This window comes from Solanum stenotomum, chromosome 10 (genome assembly GCF_019186545.1).
Source record: "Solanum stenotomum isolate F172 chromosome 10, ASM1918654v1, whole genome shotgun sequence".
In the NCBI taxonomy this organism is placed as follows: domain Eukaryota; kingdom Viridiplantae; phylum Streptophyta; class Magnoliopsida; order Solanales; family Solanaceae; genus Solanum; species Solanum stenotomum.
In genome coordinates this window covers 34,844,120-34,866,718 of record NC_064291.1, presented here as the reverse complement: position 1 = coordinate 34,866,718, position 22,599 = coordinate 34,844,120, and the positions used below count along the sequence as shown (strand labels likewise).

Below are 22,599 nucleotides of genomic sequence, written 5' to 3'. Positions count from 1 at the left end.
TATTATGTTGTTTACCTCACTTTGCTCCAATATTACTTTTTTGGTTCCTTTACACTAGATCTTCTAGGTATAGAAGAAAAAGAATATCATTGTCTTTTTAAAACTGTTAGGGATATTAGCATTAGTGTTGCATTTGGATCAAAGACGTCATCATATGTGATAATATTGATAGATAGAGAATGAATATTTGAAAGACAATAGATTTTATCACTATGTATGGATTAGAATGAAATAAAAATATATACTCTTTTATACACTAATAATTTTTATATTTTATTTTTTATTCTAATTGATGTAGATGAAGGATACATATCTCTCGAAGGTGTTTGGCAATGTTCCAAAAATTTAAATCTTGATTTTTTTCATGTAAATTGGTTCCTTTGTAAGTGATTTTTATATTTATTCTTAAAAATTTCTTTTTATGTTTTCAAATTGGATATGGGATCTACATGTAAAGTGCGTAATGAGAGATTATTGAGGATAAGTTACATCGACATATTTACCATTACATGTTATATTATCTTAATTAGCTTCACATTTCTTGCTTGATGGCAAATGCAACATTCCACTGTTATGATTATAAAAAAAAAACATTCCACTATTTTAAATTTTATTTAATGAATATGATGTAAATGATAAAGTTAATATTGTTAATTTCAATATTTTCTATATAATAATTCAATAATATGGGATAAACGTGTAACGCACGTTCCTAAGGACTAGTCATAATAAAATTGTCAGCATCCATTTTGATGAAAACATGATATTCCTCGCATGCATGCCACTAAACTAACGAATAATGTCACAAGTCATGACAAAATCATGTCTTCTTTTTGTTATCTATGGGCGAAACAAAACAGACCATGTTTTCTCCCTAGTCTATCTTATAACATGTATGTTCATACAAATTCAAACTTCTATTTCTGTCATTTTAATTTTTTTTCCTTAAATGAGTTTAATCACTTCACCAACATGGAAGCTATATAGTAATAAGACAACCAAGTTATTATAAGGAGATATTTCCTCCGCCCAATTGATGTGATATTGTTTGACTAGACATGGAGTTTGAGCTAAAAAGAAAAAATATTAAGACTTCATAAATTTGTGGTTTCAAACAAATTTATTCTATTTTTGTGTAGTCATAAATCATCTCATTAAGAGTAAAACTATAAATTTAAAAGTTATATTGGTTCTAAATATAAAGAAACATTCTCTTCATGATAGACTAAAAAGGAACGTTTTTTATCTGAGAGAGGAAGTAGTTCTGTGACGATAAATCATCTGTTATTTGTTCGGTTATAGGTTGCTAGAGCTACCATCAGTGTCCCGTGTAAGAGGTTTGGTACATGCATAATTTGGATCGTTCATTGANATTATATAGGGGTTAGGAAGGGGAGGATGGGTGCATGTGAACCCCCTCCCCTTCATGTACATACGCCTCTGGCTAATGCAACTGTGTAGATCCTTTTAAGTAAGTGCATTTGGGAGTGGGTGTGTATTTAGCTACCAGTGTATTATCCAGATTGAATTTTGAGATGATGGGTGTACTATTACGAAAAGATGAATCTAAGATGTAAATTTGATCGATTTAATCTCCTTCTTACAAAAAAAGATTCAAATTTCTAACCTCACTTAGAGAGGTGCACTCAATCATCATTGTACGACATTATATGATACTTCAAATGTGGGTTCACACATCTATATTTAAATACTTTTAAAAAAAATATAGCACTACTATATATGATTTCAGGAGGGGAGCATGGGTTCACGTGAACCCGGTGACCCCTCCTGGATACGCCTCTGTTATAAATGGTTAATTGTGCATGCATGAATGTATGTTCTGAAAAGGGAAGACTGCAAAAAGGAAATATTCTTCAATTCATGCGTTTGCAGGCACTCTTGGGTACTAGTGCTCTTAAAAGGATGATTCAGACACTAACCCTCATGCTGCTTTAAAGATTATATATGCAGAATAGCTTGAGAGACCCTTGTACCTGTTCTGATTTGTTATCCCGGCCCCTTTACTCCCTATAGTTGGAAAAAGTGTGTTATACACATATTGTGAGTTCAAAACACTTGTTTTGGTCGAGTTGAGGTGTCTGAAACTTCACGGAGTAAAGAGGACGGGATGACAAACTGGAACTAGTACAAGGGTCTCCCAAACTTTTTCGCCTAAAGATTATAATGGAAATTTTTTCAATTGAAGACTTATTAAACTCTAACCTGCCAGACATAATTCTGATGTTACTTCTCACAATATAATTTAGTGGACAAGTTGATTATTTCCATCAAATATCAAACAAACATACAATATTTATTCATGTTCTTGAGCCTTATGTTGATGATATCAAACCATCAGTATGCATAAGAGTGCCAATAGATCATGTGGTTTCTTGAGTTATCTGATTAGACCAAGACATGCATAACTCTTTCACATCCATTCCATTAATTAGTCGACAAAATTGACGTTATTTCTATACATGGTGTTGAAGTGCTGACTGAGATGAGATTAAATGGACTAACATGTAAAGTAAAGAGTATTCATATAGCGGAGTACCCCCAACGTGTTGAAAAGCTGATGGTATCAACTTGGAGGCATAAGAGCTGCAGCAGCGCCAATCAATCCTGTGGTATCATGAGTTATCTGATTAGGCCAAGACATAATATGCAGTCTAACACTTTCACTTCTTTCCATTGCTAAATTGAGAGTGTCCTTAATATCAGCATGATCACAGCAGTATATTAAACCTTCTGAGCTAACAGTTGATGGCAAAAGACTTTTTCCTTCTAGCCTTGAAATCACAAGATGGTGCTTGCTTTGGTTTGCCTCCTCAAATAAATGCACTAAACCGGCTCGTTCTGCAGCTGTCCCCTTTGCTACTGAGTAAATACTGACAAATCCCTGAAAAGAGATTAAAGAAAAAGAACATGTTAAGAATATCATCACTTCATAGTTACATTATTCAATTTGCTGTTTACGGAAAAGAGAAGGCGATGACTATTACTTCATCTGTTCGTTTAATGTTTATTCCAAATCTGGATTCTCCTGGTTCAGGTGTTAATTGAAGTGGAACCTCTGCAATTCCTGGTAGATACCATAGCCTTACACCTTGTGCGGATTGGTTACCAACATAGCCATCTAGTTGCCTACTACAAGTGAGATCTTTTCCACTTGTGTTTCTCCTCTCCTTAACACAAACAAAGCATGAAGTGGAACGAAAAGATTAGTTACCGATGCAACTGTTAGTTTGAGTGAATTCATTTAGTTATATACACTGATAGTTCAAAGGATTTGTAGTGAATTTAGGTGACCTAATGTTGTAAAGAATTATTTTACACTGTCAGTGTATAGAAATTAAACTCGGCCAGAAAAGGAAGAGAGGAATACCAAATTGTTGATTTGCTCGGTTTGAATGTTAACGAATACAAGAGGGATTCCTGAAGATACTGCTGCTGAAAACCAGGCCATGGTACGAACTAATGTGGCTTCTACTCTATACTCTCTTGTCAGTGGCATAAAAACTATGGAGCTAACAACTGTAGAATGAGAATCTGGTAGATAAGTTCCTATCTTCATCTTCCAGTCATATTGTAATCCCATTTGGTTATACCCGCGTGATCCTGAATTGACCATTCTTCTGCTCATTTCTGCATAATCAAACAAACAGTTAATATACAATAACGTTCCTGGTATACTGCTGCAAAAATACATAATAACCTGACAGTATAAAGGTGTTTAATGCTATGTAGTAGCGAGTGGAAAAGAAGAATCATATTCATACCCTGGAGTTCAGTGCAACGTCCCAAAGTTAATTCTGCTATAACAGCGAGATGTCTCTCATCAGATGCTGCTCTAACAACAAACCTTTTCTGGAGATTTGAACGTCGTTCAACTAAGACATATCCTCTGAGTTTAAGTGTACTCTCTCCCCTTCTAACCTTGAACCAAATGAAATGTCCAGCAATTTTACCAAGAAATAAGGTTAACTCTGACCATGCTTTGGCCTGAATAAAGGAGTCATCATCAGAAGCTAACTCAGCAACACCTTCTATGATGTCCCCGGGGAGTGGCATGCTCACATCCCATCCATCTGGATCTTTTTGCCTCACTTTCTTCACACCAACAACTTTCTCAACACTCGCCATCTTCTTCTTCTTGAAGATGGAACAATAGTATTTTTTAAGTAGCCGCAATAACTTCATATATATCAAGCACTGATCAACCCTCTTTGTTGATAAACTCGAGCACGGACATCTCAAAGTGAAGTAGATTTCTAGTTGTGAACGTCAGAAAGGTACTATGGTCTTCAATATTTTGCTTAGAGAAATATTCTCTGGTTTGATGTATCCGAAGGGTCATTTATAAAACAGGCCGGCTCTACGGATCCTTGTGAGCAAAAGGGCAACAAAGTGAAAAAAACAAGAAGCTGAACTAGAATGGAAGTCGCTCCACAACATGGTATATTCTGAGAATAAAACAAGCAAAACTTTTGTCCTTTAACTACTGGGATGTTGGCATGAGTACAAACAAAAATAACACGGAGAACAAAGCTGTATTAACTTTAAGACACTTGGAAAATGAGGGCTTATGCTACATAACAAACTTTATTACAGAAGAGAAATAATTCAAACTCTTAAGCTTTGTACATACACAATACAGCTCATTTTGTACATTTAAATCTGCCTTCAACTATAAATACAAGTACTAAGCTAAATCTGTAGAGAAAAAATGGTTGAAAATTACTAGTTACTTATAAGAAAACCTATGTGATGTCGTCATTGTATGGCTTCAAAAATGTCTGCAAGTTCCTTTTCCAGCTTCGTTATGTCAGCCTTTGCACTCTTCCTTTCTCCAGCATGAATAGAGCTTAAACTCTCTTGTCGCTTCGATATCTTCCTCTTAATGCTATTAATCTGCAATCATTTCCAAGGCAATGTGAAAATTCCGTGACCTCAATTATCGAGGCAATGTAGAAAATGAGGGGCGCGCGGGATGTGGGAAGGGAAACAAGAAAAAGACCTTTCTGGAGGGCCATCTGCGCAAGCCATCCCTTCGGCAAACCCTTTTCATCACAGTAGGACATACGTTCAATTTGATACCTGCTTCCTGAATGGAAAGATGAAGATAGTCTTCAAAGTCTTTCACGTTCATCAGCTTAGTTCTTCTCCTCTGCTCTATCAAAAAAAAAAGGTGATCAGAATGCAAAATATATCTCTACCAAAGATAATGAACAATCAAGTCCATTTTTGATATCATAGTAATAAGCTCTCCGCGTGCAAACTACAAACCTGTTCTGAAAGAGAGATCTTTCCACGATTCACGCCACAGCTAGTGCCCTCATTTTCGTTTGCCATTTCTTGCTGTTCCGTTTGAACATCATCTGCTCGGTGATACAGATGAGAGTAGTAAGCAAAATGTTGTATCCTTTATTCAGATGAAAGGACTAAGCAAAGATGTATGTTACTTACGCGAAGTTGTTGGAGATAACTGAAGTAGATTATTAATGTCATTAGTACGGTCACCAGAATGAACACTTAAAGTTTGATAGAATTCAGAGAGTGTATCTTCGATCACTATGTAACCATCCTTCTTACAACCCTCGAAATATTGAATTAAAAATTGCTTCACTTTTCTTATACTGTAATTGCTAAAACTGTTAAATCAGACTAGAGTTAATTTCGCCAAACAAGTGAAAAGAGTAGTACATTATTAATTCGAACAAAAGAGAAGGATCCGTACTCAATTGTATCGGTTGACACATGATTATCCATTGTGGATTTCTCAAGACTTGCATGACTGATCCTTCCTATTGTTCCAAATATTCCAAGCTTAGATAAGATCGTGCCTATAATAATAAAGTAATTAACCAAACCAATCAAAATTATTTCACTCGTACACCCCCCAAAACAAATAGAAATTTAATAGATAAACAAACAGTCACCATTGCCATGAGTTATTTCTCTTAGAATTTGGAAATTATTCTTCCCCGGAACTTCACCCTCTGAATTGGTACTATTCCCAACTAATCGATTCCCACTTTCAAATGAAATTTCAAGCAAAAATGGATCAGAGTATGAATCATAGTCGGGGACATGACGTAAACCAGAATTCAAATTTGTTGTATTTTGATTAATGGGTCCTTGTACAATGGTTGGGTAATTTTCATAAGTGGGTCCTTGGTAGTTGTTGTCGTTATCAATGGTTGGGTTTTCATCATCAAAGAGTGAAAGAGAAAGTCCGGTAAGAATATTATTATCATCAAAAGGATCATGATAAGGCACAATGGATGTATTAAAATAGTCCATTATTTATGCGACGACGCTTGGCTGGCATACACCAAGCGGCGCCACAGATAGGTTGAAAGAGAAGAGAAAAATAGAGAAGAAGATAACAGATTTGAATGGAATAGTATATTTATAAGTACAAGGGGCGGGAGGGAAGTGGAAGTTAATAACCGTTGCATTCTTCACTTTGAATTTCTAGTGTCGCGATGCACCACGGAGAACTTGTTTAATAAACGACGCCGTAGTTAGCCTTTTATATCTCTTTTCCTTTGTTTTCAAAAAATAGAATCGAATCAATTATGTAGATTTAAAAATTATAATTACACACACTTACCGACAACATATTTTAAGTCATTTACCAAAATTGACAAAATGAAGAGTATTGAAGATGAGGATTAGTTCATCTAATTTTTTAGGGAGAAAGAACATTCATCCTAGGAAAGATGACATATTAGTATTCAGATTTATTTTAATTTACGGGAAAAATTAAGTACTTTATACTAGAAGTTTGACTCATTCATGTTCGATAATAATATTAGCTCGAAATTGCCTTCAATAATTAATAGAGGGGTCATAGTTGAACCAAATTTGTAACCACAAGTACAAATTTGAACATTTCCGTGTTACATAGAGTTGGTGGTTAAGGTATCTAAAATATATATCATGATTTTGCATCAAACTGAGTTCGAGTAAGAAATTATGATTGATTTACTAGAGACATCGTAACCTGACAGAAACTTTGCGATACAGAGTGAATACAGACCTTACTGTCCGCTGGAATAAAATTTTGATGTAAATTATGATTGATTTACTAGAGACATCGTAACCTGACAGAAACTCCGCGATACGGAGTGAATACAGACCTTACTGTCCGCTGGAATAAAATTTTGATGTCCAACTCTTCTTATTTAATTATTTTTTGTCCTAAAACCTTTAGGAAGTTATCTAAATGACCCTAAACGTGTATGAAATAAGTTTTTTGATAATTAAATCCTCTCATTCACTCCTAAATTTCTACGCTCAAGAACTTCAAGAAACACTAAGGGTAGGGTTCATCTTCCAAAAATTTTCTTCAAGATTTTACCACTAAGGTACGTAAGGCTACTCATAGTGATGGACTAAGTTCGTCCTCATACTCTACATCTAAAATTCAGTCAGTACGAGTTAAATCTAAGATTTTTACCCAAGTTTTCATGAACTTTGAATTGACCTTTATTTCTTGTTATTGAATTCTGATTCTTATCATTGAGATTATACTACTTCATGTATTTTGATTCTTAAATTGTTGTTCGTGCTTATTTTATCACATTAACTCTATTTAGTTACGGATTGTTGAAAGCAACATAGCTACTTTTATGCATTGCCCTATGACTAAAGTAAATTCAAATATTTTAAGTTATCAGTTGAGAAAAGTTTTTAAGGGAATACTAATGGTACAAATGTACTATTGTGTATTGAGAAAAGATTGTTAATTCAAGAAGAGCATAAATAGTTTTAGAAGAAGTTTTTGATAGTAAAGTAAAGACCATTTTTTCCTAAAGAGACCCTTTTGAGTATTAACTCAACAAAAATATTAATATGAGAATTATTGCATGTTTTGGGAGTAGTATTTGTTATTTTTTAAAAAAATAATTTAGACTGGTTTTAGAGTCACCACTTAAATTTTAAAAAAATAATCAAGAAAACTACTTTTTCAAAAAGATTGAAAACAGAAAATCAATTGAAAATATTTAAGGGGGTTCGAGGGATCATATTAGCATTTCGGAAAGGGTTTGAAAGCACCCGAAATGCCCGCTAACACGTGGTTATCCGGTAATTAACTATTTGGCTAATTGATTTTAAAATAAAAACATGCTTGACAAGTTTAAAAAATAAACAACTTAAGACTTGAATTAACTTTTTATGGGAAAGGGAGATAGTATAAGGGATTTACTTAAATATAATATTTTGCAAAGCAACTTAGGTAGTAAAACAGATATGATTATTTAGTCTTTAGAAAATCTAGAAACGACTATCTTTTTGGGGAAATTGAATTAGGACAACCTTAAAATCGACTAGCAAATAAACAATTAAACAAATACGAAACAGATAAAATAAAGAGAAAGAGAGTTTGGGCCCAAGTCTGGTTATCTGTCCACCTGGGCCAGTACTTGGGCCTAATTTCAGTTTTGGATCCAAAGGCCCAAAACTTAGTACATGTCCTAAACTAACAAGATGATAATTAAAATAAAAGGGCTTAGGCCCAACAACAAAATACAAAACTGAATATAGGGCCTTTAGGCCCATTTCCGTATACACTAGGTGTATACTAGTGTATGCAATTCTCTGACATCAATTTTTGGGGACTTGTTTTTTGATTCCATTTGGCTAGCCGACTTGGAAGGAAAAGGATTTGAACATAGAACTCATCAATGCAAATGGCGATGGAAAGAGTNCATTTGGCTGGCCGACTTGGAAGGAAAATGATTTGAACATAGAACTCATCAATGCAAATGGCGATGAAAAGAGTCCATGAGGACTCATAACGGATGTCACATGCAACACAAATGAATAAAATATATAAGTATAGCTCATTAACCCCTTTCTTAAAACAAAAAATAATAGTTTATATATATATATATTAAAATAGAGCATTATGATAGATTATAATGCATACAAGTATTATGCATCAGTGGACCCACAATGACTCGGTATACATGTAGAAAATAAATTGAAATCTTGAAGGAAATATTCCTAAATGAACACTAAACTACAGAACATGTATACTATAAGATTGAAAAGATATCAAAGGAGGGACATAGTTTAAAAATACCAACAAACTATGCTACATCAAATATAAATAAATAAAAAGAAAAGCATAAACAAGATAGTGTCTAGAATTGATAATGGAAAACTCTTAATTTTAACAAAGTCTTAATAAGCATGCTCACTAACAAATCTCTATATTTTTTTTTACTACACTTGGTATTAACAAAAGGCTCTAATCAAATTAAAAGAATCTAAACTCAAGGTTAAGAGACCATTTTAGATAGAATAAAATTATGACAAAAAAAACAAGACATGCCTTTATTAATCAAGCAGTGCATAATATGAAATAATCGGTCAAAATATTAGAAGAAACTACCAGCCCAATACAATATTATGGAAAGCAAAATGATGAACAAATAATGACAACACTCAGGTTCGTAGAAGGCAACAAAGCTCAGACTTACTCTTGACATGATAATAAGCTAACATTAGCAGAAATCTGTAGCTACGAGTCAAATAGAAAAGCAATCGAAAACCAAAACTACACAGAAGATAAAAGTCACAATAAATGATTCATGCCGCACAACAGACAAGCTCAATATCAAAATCCAAATAAGTTTTAAACCATTTCGAGTAGAATAAAGCACGAAATTAGCCGTTTTCGAAACAAAATAGGCCCATATCAAAGTCAAGAAACTAATCCAACAGCATTTCGCTATTCACACGGCAGCCCGTCACTATTAACTCAAAAAAATCGAAGGGAAAGCAAAAGAGCAAAGGAACAGGTACCTTCTCTGGAGCAGCGAACTCAGATGAATGAGTAGAAGTGAGCGAGCTTAACACCACAATGAGAACTTTAGAGAGATCCGACTAATTCTTTCGCAACCCACTAAGAATCGAGAAAAAAAATGCATTCGAAGTGTATTTTCTGGGCGATCTTTTATGGCTTTGGAATTCTCTATATAATTTCTTGCCAACTTTTCCCGATTTTTTCCAAAACGTTAACAAAGAGTGAAAAAGAGGAATTTATAAAAGAGGATTAAGGCTAAAATGGGGGGAAATTCGGAGGGATCTTTTGAATTCGAAATTCAAATTCCTTTTAGAAGATAAGGTTGCCAACTCGATTTAGTACGAATTCAAACGAATAAATGAAGGGAGTCGTCCAATTCTCGAGCAAGGACGAGTGAGATGCGGAGATCGTTCCACATGTTGATTCGAGTACGATCTTTTGTATGGAGAGAGACGAGAGACGCGAAGCCGGGCTCAGGTTGCTGGATCGACGATTCTGGGCTTCGATTTTTCTGCTGGACTCACAATTTTGGATTGCTTGAGGTTCTGGGTTTCTTCGTGTTTACTGCGTGAAGAAGAAAACCAAAGTATAGGGGTCATTTGGTACTGTTATATATATGATGTTGTATTGCTGAAAATTTAAAAAGTTGGATATTGGTGTATTGGGCTGAGGTGGTGGGTTGGGTTACTTGCTATAATATTGAAATGGGTTTCTAGTGGGCAGAGTTGGCATGCTGGAAATTGCCAAATAAAAGGCCCAAATTTTGGTCCTTTAGTGGGTTTAAGAGATTTGGCTAATAACTAAATAAGATGAATTAATATAAATTAATTAACGAGTTTCTTAATTTCTACGAAATAAAATAATTAAGTTACTTATAAACCAATTAACTCAAAAATGTAAACTATTGATTAACTAAACTAAAACCAAATATTCAAATAAAATTAAAATTTGATGATTTTCAAATACTCATAAAATGTATATTATTTTAAATTTTTTTTATAAAAATGACAAAATTACTTAAAATGACTTGAAAAAAATATATTTTGAATTTCATGAATTCAATTATTCCAAATCGTTTGGAATTGAGGAAGCTTGATGATTAATTTATATTGTGGAGGTCCAAAATTGGGTGTCAACAACTGTCCCTCGTTTGACTTAGATTGATGAAATAAATCCTAGGCAAATGAAATTGACAAATCCAATTTGACCAACCACATCTTCATCTCTTAGAAAAGAGTTTAGGTACGGACTTAAGGAATTATGGCTGAACCCCGGTATTCGAGTTTCTTACAGATCTCAGGCTAAATGAGAACTCAGGCCACTTGTAGTTCGATACGCTTGATTTGATGCACGATTTTGAAAGAATTCAAAATCATCCCGATATCGAATCGTGAAGACACCGAATTCTCGGGAGTAGGATTTAAGAGAGAATGTTGGAATACAGATATCCCTCAACTTAGGGAATCAGGATGCTTATAGTTCGACTCGATCGATTGAAATTTTTTTTTATTATGCTAAGATAACCTTCAATTGGGAAGAGTGACAAAATAAGTCGAGTATGAAAAAGAGGCTTGCAACCTCTTAGTCATGAATCTGGTGCACTTCACACCCATAATTAAGAACTTACACGGACATAATTTCCAAAGCTCTTGGTGCATTGTCACTCAGATTGGAAAGTTTCCTCCGGTGAAAACTATAATTTCCCGGATGCAATACTGGAACCGATAAACCCAAAGAAAAACCCATCTGCCTTCTGATAGGGGTGTGGTTTAATTGTGATGGAAGGCGCTCCTCAGCTCGCGTCCTAAGAGTTTGATACTCCTCTTTGAACTATGTCCCAATTTGCTGCTAAGAAAAAGTTCCACGTTGTGCTGCATCCTTTTTTATGTCGTCCGCACCTGTGATTTGTTTGAGAATTCACCCTCTCGGATTTTGGGACAAAGACTGAGATAAAATTCATTAGCATAAAAATGTAATTCAAATAGAGAGATAGTGTCTTTTACCATGTCGACACTTATCGCTCTCCTTGAACATTTAACGTCAATTCTTTCATCTTGACGTTAGGTCAATAAAACCTGTATCTCATATTTGTAATATAATTTTTCAAATGTACTCTTCCTTTGATATTGAAACAATAAAATATAGACTGGTGTAATATGTTGATGTCTCTCTTGATGACGATCTTGCAAATAAAAATAATAATAATGATTCTTCATTGGTAAGATGATGATAATAATGGGATGATGTTGCTCCATCAATAGGATGATGATGATGCTACTATTCCATCGATAGGATGATGATGATGCTAGGACAATATTGCTATTCCATCGATATGATGATGATGATGCTCCATCGATAGGATGATGATGTTGATGGTCCATTGATAAGATAACGATTCCTCATTGATAAGCTGACGATAATGATGGGATGATGATGCTACTCCATCGATAGGATGATGATGATGATGATGATGCTTCATAGATAGAATGATGGTGCTACTCCATCGATAAAATGATGATGTTGATGCTCCATTGGTAGGATGATGATGTTCATTGATAAGATGATAATGTTGCTCCATCGATAGGATGATGATGATGCTCTATCGATAGGATGATGATGATGCTTCATCGATAGAATGATGGTGATGATGATGCTCTATCGATAGAATGATGATGATGCTTTATCGATAGAATGATGGTGCTACTCCATCGATATGATGATGATGTTGATGCTCCATTGATAGGATGATGATGTTCATTGATAAGATGATAATGTTGCTCCATCTATAGAATGATGATGATGCTTTATCGATAGGATGACGATAATGATATGATGATGAAGATCCGTCGGTAGGACAATGTTGATCCATTGGTAGGATAATGCTTATCCAGTAGATAATGATAATAAAGATCCGTTAGTAGGATGATGTTGATGAAGATGAAGATCCGTCGGTAGGATAATGTTGATGATCCATTGGTAGAATAATGTCGATGATCCATTGGTAGGATAATGATAATGAAGATCCTTCGGTAGGATGATGTTAATGAAAATGAAGATCCGTTGGTAGGATGAGGATATTCTATTGATAAAATGATAATAATGTCCCTCTGGGTGATGGTATTATCTCATTTGATAAAACTTTAGGAATGTCTATTCGGGTGGTAAAAATAGATGTCCCTCGTGGTAGTTCACATTACTGCGTTTGATATCAACGAGATTCGTGAATAGTCTTCAAACGCTCTTGATGCTGAAAAGTGTAATCTCGTGTCATCGAAGATGCTTGTATATGTTGAGAGTGATGCTTTCACTTGTTCCCATTTTGAACACTTTATTTTCGTTGTGACGTATGCTTTGTTGGGAATTTAAACGAGGTGTTGTTGCTCGTATTCTAAACTCTTTCTTTTTCTTCTGAAAAACTTAAATGACTTTTCGGCATCCACGGAAAAATTGTTAGTTTTTAAAACAAACTGATCTATGTTGACTTCTTTAATCACTTGCTTCTTGTCTTGCTATCTTCAGTTGATCGCTCTGATCTCTTGCTTCTCGATAGACTTTATGCAAAAATATTTGAAACATATAGATAAAATTTTTAAGAAAAGGTTTTCAAAAAGCTGTAATTGAAAAAGGTCACTGCCAAGTGTCATGTCATGTGAAACTTAAATGAACGTCATTGGTTCAAAACTGTGGTGTGTCCGATAGCTTTTTCTGGAGAATTTCAAAAATCCTTAAAGCTTGGAAATTTCTGACATGGTTCTCTCGAAATCTACTATAATCGGGAAGTTTTGTAGTTGACTCTGAAATTCAAAGGTGTCGGAGATTGCTGCAGTTGACCATGAACTTTAACGATGCCAGAGATCATTTGAAGTTAGTTTTAAACTTCTAATCATGCTCAAAATATTCAAAATGGACTACAAACTTCTAGTGATGTTTGAAGAAATTTTTGAGGTCATCCTAAAAATTTCTGTCCCAGTTAGATGTCTTGGAGTATCTCAAACTGTTGATAGATGACTTGTAGAATTTTTTAGACCTTCTCAAAATTTATGTCCCAGTTGCAACTCTTAATGTATCTCCAGTCTCGACTTATTGGAGAGATCCTCTTCTTGAGAATTTTTGAGTCCCTCTAAAAAATTTTGTCCCAGTTTCTGTTATAAAGAAGAATAGAAATCTTAGGGAGATATGATCGAACCGTTATGGCGCCTATGTATCCCATTGAGGCAAGAATCAGGTCAAACGTAGTTCACCCTCGAGGATCAATAAAAATAGGAAAATTTAACTAAGGAAACGATCGAGGCAGACATAGGCCGCATACGTATCTCATTCTTGAGAATTCAGGTCGAACGTAGTTCAGATAAAAAGAAAACACATTAAAAGGGATAAAGGGGTGATCGAGGTCGACATGGGCCGCCTACGTATCTCATTTTTGAGAATTCAGGTCAAACATAGTTCATTACAAAAGGATAAATTATAAGCATAAACGATTACAAGCAAATAAAGGCAGTTACAAAGGAAAAATAGAAATCGAGTCTTCAAGCATGGTATCTTTTGACACATTTAAGTAGATTGATGACTTGTGAGATCCAATGTTCATGCTCAACCTTGTACTTTCATCAAACAAATGTATTGATGTGTTTTTTAAGCAAACTGAAGAGTTCTTTCTCCTGTGCTTTTGTCAGTTAGGCATCAATTTTGATTTCTTCGATGCATCCATCATGTTCCTGATTCACCATTTTGATCTCTTCTGAATTTGGCTTATCGTGACTTTCGAACTGTATGAATTTCTCAACCAGGTGTTTTGGTACCATGATCATTTCATAATAGTCCTCAAATTCGTCTGCATCTATCCCATTTTGTTCATTCAGCCATGACATGCTATTGGCAGATTTGAAATTTTTTTCACTGAAATCATAGAGAAATACTATTATAAAGCAAGTAAAACAAATTTTCGCAATAAATGAGGTTTTCATTTGAAATGAAAAAAAATAAGAACGTTGGCCATGACGATAAATCATTTTGTGTTTTTCAAAATATGATGAGGGAGATTAAAACATAGTGAGGCAAAAATAGAGTAAATGATGGGTCTCGAGCCTCATTCGAAACACCACCCATTTTAGAAATAACATAAAAATGTTTATGTCTACCAAGACGAGCGAGGAATCAAGAGCGAAGTAGATGTCCAATTAGACATTTTCTCCTTTGACTCGCTATCTGGTATGACTGGTGTCTCGATCATCTCTTTAAGCACAATATCACATTCTTTGAGACAATTTTCTATTCTTTCCCCCTGACCATTTTGCATTGTAAAAAGCCGATACAAGTGAGGCAATGATTTTGGAAAGGCTTGATCGAACTTCTGCTTGTTTTGATCCTCCTTCGACACTAAAGCAAAAGCTTGATGAGGTGCCNTGGTATGACTGGTGTCTCGATCATCTCTTTAAGCACAATATCACATTCTTTGAGACAATTTTCTATTCTTTCCCCCTGACCATCTTGCATTGGAAAAAGCCGATACAAGTGAGGCAATGATTTTGGAAAAGCTTGATCGAACTTCTGCTTGTTTTGATCCTCCTTCGGCACTAAAGCAAAAGCTTGATGAGGTGCCATGATCACAAATTTGGATTTCTCTCTTTTGGTTGGAGGGGCTACAAATTTCTCAAGCTTTTCAAGGTTGGCTGAGATTATAACTTTCTTCACAGTCAGATCTTCTTCAATTTTAACCATATTAATAGTTACCCCTCCATGATTCGGCATGGGGTTACTATTGGCATTATGAGTGACAGTCTGAAGAGTGACCACATTTTGATCTATCAAGTCTTGAATTTTATGCTTCAAGTTGATACAATCCTCAGTAATATGTCCAGCACCTCCTGAATGGTAAGCACAGTGAAGATCGAGTATATAAAGCTTGGAGTTGACATTGATATTTGTTGGATCAATTGTCTGTACAGGCAAGCTGATTTCAATCTCTCAAAAAGTTGTGTCCGGCTCTCAACCAAAAGAGTAAAGACTCTAGAAGGTTTCTTCCCAACATGTGGGCAAAGAAGATTGTAGTTATTTCCTGGATGTGAAGGTATTTGATGGTAGTTTGGAGGATTTTGGTGAGTTAGTGCATGCGTTTGGAAATTTGGGTATTATGGAGCTCGATAGCTAGGAGGGGTGTTTTGGCAGTGCGGAGGTGGAATCTGGTAAACAAGAATTTGGTAACTCGCTGGTGGAGTTTGGTAATTAAGAGGTAGAATTTGGTAACTCGGTGGTGGAGTTTGATAACCTGATTGGGTATAACAAGTTGGATATGAATCTCGTGGAGCTCGATGATAACCTTTGTAAGGTGAGGATTTTCTGAATGTCTTTTTCCATCAGATGTGCAGAAAATAGAAGACACGTCATCTCTCTTCTTTTTCAACAATCCTGAAGATTCGGTTTGGGCAATAGCGTGAGAAATCTTTCCAGTTTTAATCCCATCTTCGATAGCCTCACCTACTTTGACTATCTCCGCAAATTTTTCTCCAATAAGCAACATTATCCTGTCATAATACTCTGGCTCTTGAATGCGTATGAACACTTCAACAATCTCTTTCTCAAACATAGGAGGTCGAACCCGGGCAGCCTCTTTCCTCCACCTATACACATATTCATGATAGCTTTCAGTGGATTTCCGCTTAATTCTTTCCAAAGAATAGCGATCAGGAACGTTCTCCACATTGTAAGCGAACCGTTCGACGAAATCCTTAGCTAATGCATTCCAGCTAAACCATTCCAACGCTTCTCCACTTAAACTTCGGCTAAAGAGCCACATTAACAAGACTTCATTCCTGCCAACTCCTATGAGTTGGTCACAATAGGCTCTCAGGTGAGCCAAAGGATTCCCTGTTCCTCCAAAAATGTCAAATTTTGGCACTTTAAACCCTTCTGGGAGGTCAAGATTCGGATGGATACACAAATCCTCATAACTCAACCCATCTACTTCAGGAATACAATGCAACTCCTTCATGACTTTCCTGATATGTTCTTTCATATTCAGCTTGGCTCCCTCTTCCTTTGACCTCCACTCTCTCTCTTGTTCCTCATAGTGATTAAGCTCAGAACAGTTCACATAGGGTTCATTTGGAATTGGAATTTGAAAAGTAGTCTTTTGAGGCAATGGCGGAGCAATGGAAGGACTCTGGGTATTTTGAGTAGCTTGGTAATTTTGGGGGAAATTCTGGGGGTTGGTATGCTGATTTTGGTGATAAGGGAAGGCTTGGGGATTGTTAACATTTTGATTTTGAGGGGGAAATCAGACTTGCGGGTTGTCACTCTGATGAAGAGGGAAGGTTTGGGGGTTGGTACCTTGAGGAGGACGCGGCACTTGGTAAGAGACGGAGGTATGATGGGGATTTGGGGCGGTTAGGTCGATGATTGGGGGATTTTGAGCGGAGTTAGAGGGTGGATTCTGAACTTGTTCCGCGCTTGGAGGAGGAAAGTGGAGTGGAGGTCTTCCATTTCCTGGAGGGTTGAAAGAGAAAATCGGATTAAACAGGTCTTGTCTTCTTTGCATTTCAACCCTCATTTCGGCAATCTGTTGCATCAATTGCATAATTAATTCATTTTGATCAGCGACAATGGGCTGAGCCTCAACAACATTAGTCAGACCAATTTCTTCAATGTTATCACCCATTACTGTCTTTTCTTTTTGCGAATTTTGATCAGGGAAGAAATCTTTGGGAGCCTTAGATCTTGTAAAATAAGGGTATTCAGCCAGCTTATCAACACATACCAGTTTTAAGTACCTGACAAAGAAAAATAACTCAAAAGATAAACGTGTTAGTCTATGTAGATGATAAATAATACAAAATATCACACATATGACCACAAACACATAAAAGTTGCTCCACTTGAAGATAAACTAGCCCACGTATCTAGAGAAATGACTAAATAGACAGAAATTTGTCTATTTGATTTTGAGCTTAGTGAATCAAAAATGTCAACTTGCGTCAAGACAAAGTTGTTTATATTGTCGTACTTTTGATTTTCGATTGAGATGTTACTCTAATTTCTTTGCAAGAGTTGGAAAGAATATAGTTTCTCAAAAATGGGGACCGAGCCTTGAAAGGCTGCCTACGTATCTCACGAGGGAGAATTCATGTCCTACGTAGTTCGACCAGCTTGAATCTCCTTCGATTTGAGATAAAGGGTTAATTTCCTTTTTTTTCTTTTTTTTTATGAGAAAGTAAGATTTGAAAAATAAAGTTCGAATTTTATTGTGAAACTAAAGACTCGAATAGTATTTGGACGCATTTTTGCTAGTGACTTTATATTTGTGCTTAAAGGGTTTTAGAAAATAATTCGAAGAGGAGTGAGCTAGAATATCTTCAAATAAAGCAACATATTCACATAAGCAAATATTGCGCGTTCTAAACAAATATGTGACCCTTTTGTGCCAAGGGTAGGCCTTGCGATTCAAAGGATGTATAACGTCATTGGAAACATTTCATTGCCCCCAAAACCCAAATTTATACAATATTTATGAATAAACTGAATGGGGATACATAAATGGGAATATGGAATACAAATAATCAGTCTCACGCAGGGGTACAATTTTAAACTATGCTTTCATAGAAGGTCATTTGTCCTTGATTTCTGGTCCTTTCTGAATGTCCAAACTTTTCGATGGAATAGTAGCTTGTACAACTCTTTCTTCAACTAGAACAAACTAGCAAACTCCTAACCCCCCAACAAACAATAATTTTTCAAACAACGTATACATCCTTCAAATTTAAACACATAAGTAAGATCGTCCGTTTAGGTCATGGGCCGTTTTGGACTCAAGGTGGTCTTTCTAATGGGGCCAACACGCCTTGGGTGTTGGGTCATTTTAGTTCCATGCGCTAAAAGGGATTTGGTTTCACTCTACGCTAGTTGATTAAGAGTTGGTTTAGACAAGACCTGGTTACCCGAGTTGGACAAACTACGAGGTGAAGTATAATAAACGATGTTGGATTACCACAAGCCAACTATTTGTTTATCACTTCAAAGAATTCAAGGGTGTTTCTGAAGGACAGTCGCAGAAAGCCACGTAACTGCCTTATTTTCTAATGCAAACTATTTGCCATTTGGCGGAATCGGATGCCATGAATGTCATAATTCAATATATACGATAAATAAAACAAGTAGACAGTTAAAACACATAGCCAAATAAATTAATTTTACGGTTAGAACCATTCAAATCCCCAGCGGAAGTCGTCATTCTATTTTTAAAAGAATAATAATTTAGACTGGTTTTAGAGTCGCCACATAATTTTTTAAGAAAAATCAAGAAAATTACTTTTTCAAAAAAATTGAAAACAGAAAATCAATTGAAAATATTAAAGGGGATTCGAGGGCTCATATTAGCATTTCGGGAAGGGTTTGAAAGCACCCGAAATGCCCGCTAACACGCGGTTATCCGGTAATTAACTATTTGACTAATTGATTTTAAAATAAAAACATGCTTGACAAGTTTAGAAAATAAACAACTTAAGACTTGAATTATCTTTTTATGGGAAATGGAGATAGTATAAGGGATTTACTTAAATATAATATTTTACAAAGTAACTTAGGTAGTAATGATTATTTAGTCTTTAGAAAATCTAGAAACGACTATCTTTTTGGGGAAATTGAATTAGGACAACCTTAAAATCGACTAGCAAATAAACAATTAAACAAATACGAAACAGATAAAATAAAGAGAAAGAGAGTTTGGGCCCAAGTCTGGTTATCTGTCCGCCTGGGCCAGTACTTGGGCCTAATTTCAGTTTTGGATCCAAAGGCCCAAAACTTAGTACATGTCCTAAACTAACAAGATGATAATTAAAATAAAAGGGCTTAGGCCCAACAACAAAATACAAAACTGAATATGGGGCCTTTAGGCCCATTTCCGTATACACTAGGTGTATACTAGTGTATGCAATTCTGTGACATCAATTTTTGGGGACTTGTTTTTTGATTCCATTTGGCTGGCCGACTTGGAAGGAAAATGATTTGAACATAGAACTCATCAATGCAAATGGCGATGAAAAGAGTCCATGAGGACTCATAACGGATGTCACATGCAACACAAATGAATAAAATATATAAGTATAGCTCATTAACCCCTTTCTTAAAACAAAAAATAATAGTTTATATATATATATATTAAAATAGAGCATTATGATAGATTATAATGCATACAAGTATTATGCATCAGTGGACCCACAATGACTCGGTATACATGTAGAAAATAAATTGAAATCTTGAAGGAAATATTCCTAAATGAACACTAAACTACAGAACATGTATACTATAAGATTGAAAAGATATCAAAGGAGGGACATAGTTTAAAAATACCAACAAACTATGCTACATCAAATATAAATAAATAAAAAGAAAAGCATAAACAAGATAGTGTCTAGAATTGATAATGGAAAACTCTTAATTTTAACTAAGTCTTAATAAGCATGCTCACTAACAAATCTCTATATTTTTTTTTACTACACTTGGTATTAACAAAAGGTTCTAATCAAATTAAAAGAATCTAAACTCAAGGTTAAGAGACCATTTTAGATAGAATAAAATTATGACAAAAAAAACAAGACATGCCTTTATTAATCAAGCAGTGCATAATATGAAACAATCGGTCAAAATATTAGAAGAAACTACCAGCCCAATACAATATTATGGAAAGCAAAATGATGAACAAATAATGACAACACTCAGGTTCGCAGAAGGCAACAAAGCTCAGACTTACTCTTGACATGATAATAAGCTAACATTAGCAGAAATCTGTAGCTACAAGTCAAATAGAGAAGCAATCGAAAACCAATACTACACAGAAGATAAAAGTCACAATAAATGATTCAGGCCGCACAACAGACAAGCTCAATATCAAAATCCAAATAAGTTTTTAACCATTTCGAGTAGAATAAAGCACGAAATTAGCCGTTTCCGAAACAAAATAGGCCCATATCAAAGTCAAGAAACTAATCCAACGGCATTTCACTATTCACATGGCAGCCCGCCACTATTAACTCAAAATAATCGAAGGGAAAACGAAAGAGCAAAGGAACAGGTACCTTCTCTGGAGCAGCGAACTCAGACGAACGAGTAGAAGCGAGCGAGCTTAACACCACAATGAGAACTTTTGAGAGATCCGACTAATTCTTCCTCAACCCACAAAGAATCGAGAAAAAAAATGCATTCGAAGTGTATTTTCTGGACGATCTTTAATGGCTTTGGAATTCTCTATATAATTTCTTGCCAACTTTTCCCGATTTTTTAACAAAGAGTGAAAAGGAGGAATTTATAAAAGAGGATTAAGGCTAAAATGGGGGGAAATTTGGAGGGATCTTTTGAATTCAAATTCCTTTTAGAAGATAAGGTTGCCAAACTCGATTTAGTACGAATTCAAACGGAAAAATGAAGGGAGTCGTTCGATTCTCGAGCAAGGACGAGTGAGATGCGAAGATCGTTCCACCTGTTGATTCGAGTACGATCTTTTGTATGGAGAGAGACGAGAGACACGAAGCCGGGCTCGGGTTGCTGGACCGGCGATTCTGGGTTTCAATTTTGCTGTTGGACTCGCAATTTTGGACTGCTTAAGATTCTGGGTTTCTTCATGTTTACTGCGTGAAGAAGAAAACCAAAGTACAGAGGTCATTTGGTACTGCTGTATATATGATGTTGTATTGCTGAAAATTAAAAAGGTTGGATATTGGTGTATTGGGCTGAGGTGGTGGGTTGGGTTATTTGCTATAATATTGAAATGGGTTTCTAGTGGGTAGAGTTGGCATGCTGGAAATTGCCAAATAAAAGGCCCAAATTTTGGTCCTTTAGTGGGTTTAGGAGATTTGGCTAATAACTAAATAAGATGAATTAATATAAATTAATTAACGAGTTTCTTAATTTCTATGAAATAAAATAATTAAGTTACTTATAAACCAATTAACTCAAAAATGTAAACTATTGATTAACTAAACTAAAACCAAATATTCAAATAAAATTAAAACTTTTTTGAGATGATTTTCGAATACTCATAAAATGTATATTATTTTAAATTTTTTTATAAAAATGACAAAATTACTTAAAATGACTTGAAAAAAAATATATTTTGAATTTCATGAATTCAATTATTTCAAATCGTTTGGAATTGAGGAAGCTCGATGATTAATTTATATTGTGGATGTCCAAAATTAGGTGTCAACAATATTGAGCACCGATTTAAGTACAAGTATAAATAACTCAAACCCCATATAACCTGCGCCGCCAGCGTAGATAGTTGTATCATCACGAGTCTCATGGTGATGGTTGTCGGTTAGAGAAACTCCCCAAGAAAGTAAAGTACCATTTTAGAAATTGATATGCATTACCTTATTCAGATGTAAAACTTTACTTGTTATATTCCATAGCATGTTTTACTTTCAGTCAAGTTATTTTCAGTATTCTTTCGGTTCAGATACTTTTTCATTCAGCTTTATTACATACCGTACATTCCATGTATTGATGTCTTTCGATGCTGCATCATTTATGATGCATCACTACTACGTCAGCCTTTGGTGAAACCTCCTTACTTTCGGAGGACTCCATTCGTTATGCTTATTAGTAATTATAATAGTTAGATAGTACTTTTGAGGTAGCCGTGGATCTTGTCCCGACACCTACCCGCAGTTTAGTAGAGGCTTCATGAACAAAGTTAGAGAATCAGTTCAATATTTTTCTTTCAAATGTTTCAAACAAATTCATTATCTATATTCAGTATTTTCTGGCAGTACATGAGAATTGACTAA

General features: G+C 35.2%; 2 protein-coding genes and 1 long non-coding RNA gene across 3 annotated transcripts; 1 reads left to right on the top strand and 2 right to left on the bottom strand.

Moving 5' to 3' along the window:
* Nucleotides 1-2,584: 2,584 nt before the first annotated feature.
* Nucleotides 2,585-4,203, bottom strand: LOC125842453 (uncharacterized). Its single transcript, XM_049521750.1, has 4 exons — nucleotides 3,783-4,203; nucleotides 3,389-3,648; nucleotides 3,006-3,188; nucleotides 2,585-2,902 (listed from the first exon to the last, which is right to left on the bottom strand). The coding sequence occupies exons 1-4, from the start codon at nucleotides 4,201-4,203 to the stop codon at nucleotides 2,585-2,587; spliced, it is 1,182 nt and encodes a 393-aa protein (XP_049377707.1).
* Nucleotides 4,204-4,776: 573 nt separating this feature from the next.
* Nucleotides 4,777-6,306, bottom strand: LOC125842936 (uncharacterized). Its single transcript, XM_049522209.1, has 6 exons — nucleotides 5,943-6,306; nucleotides 5,741-5,846; nucleotides 5,470-5,654; nucleotides 5,290-5,381; nucleotides 5,021-5,170; nucleotides 4,777-4,914 (listed from the first exon to the last, which is right to left on the bottom strand). Exons 1-6 carry the CDS (start codon nucleotides 6,304-6,306, stop codon nucleotides 4,777-4,779), a joined length of 1,035 nt encoding a protein of 344 aa, XP_049378166.1.
* A 2,487-nt stretch (nucleotides 6,307-8,793) lies between these two features.
* Nucleotides 8,794-20,472, top strand: LOC125842095 (uncharacterized). Its single transcript, XR_007443868.1, has 2 exons — nucleotides 8,794-9,295; nucleotides 20,363-20,472. It is a non-coding gene; the product is annotated as an uncharacterized LOC125842095 (long non-coding RNA).
* Nucleotides 20,473-22,599: the final 2,127 nt, after the last annotated feature.

Excerpts from the sequence above, each read along its gene's own strand:
- LOC125842453 (XM_049521750.1), bottom strand. The coding sequence starts at position 4,203 with ATGAAGTTATTGCGGCTACTTAAAAAATACTATTGTTCCATCTTCAAG. Across the intron at positions 3,189-3,388 it reads CCGAGCAAATCAACAATTTG|GAGAGGAGAAACACAAGTGG; the intron begins GTATTCCTCTCT and ends GTTTGTGTTAAG. Across the intron at positions 2,903-3,005 it reads ACATTAAACGAACAGATGAA|GGATTTGTCAGTATTTACTC; the intron begins GTAATAGTCATC and ends ATCTCTTTTCAG.
- LOC125842936 (XM_049522209.1), bottom strand. The coding sequence starts at position 6,306 with ATGGACTATTTTAATACATCCATTGTGCCTTATCATGATCCTTTTGAT. Across the intron at positions 5,847-5,942 it reads AGAAATAACTCATGGCAATG|GCACGATCTTATCTAAGCTT; the intron begins GTGACTGTTTGT and ends TTATTATTATAG. Across the intron at positions 5,655-5,740 it reads GTGTCAACCGATACAATTGA|TTTTAGCAATTACAGTATAA; the intron begins GTACGGATCCTT and ends CTGATTTAACAG.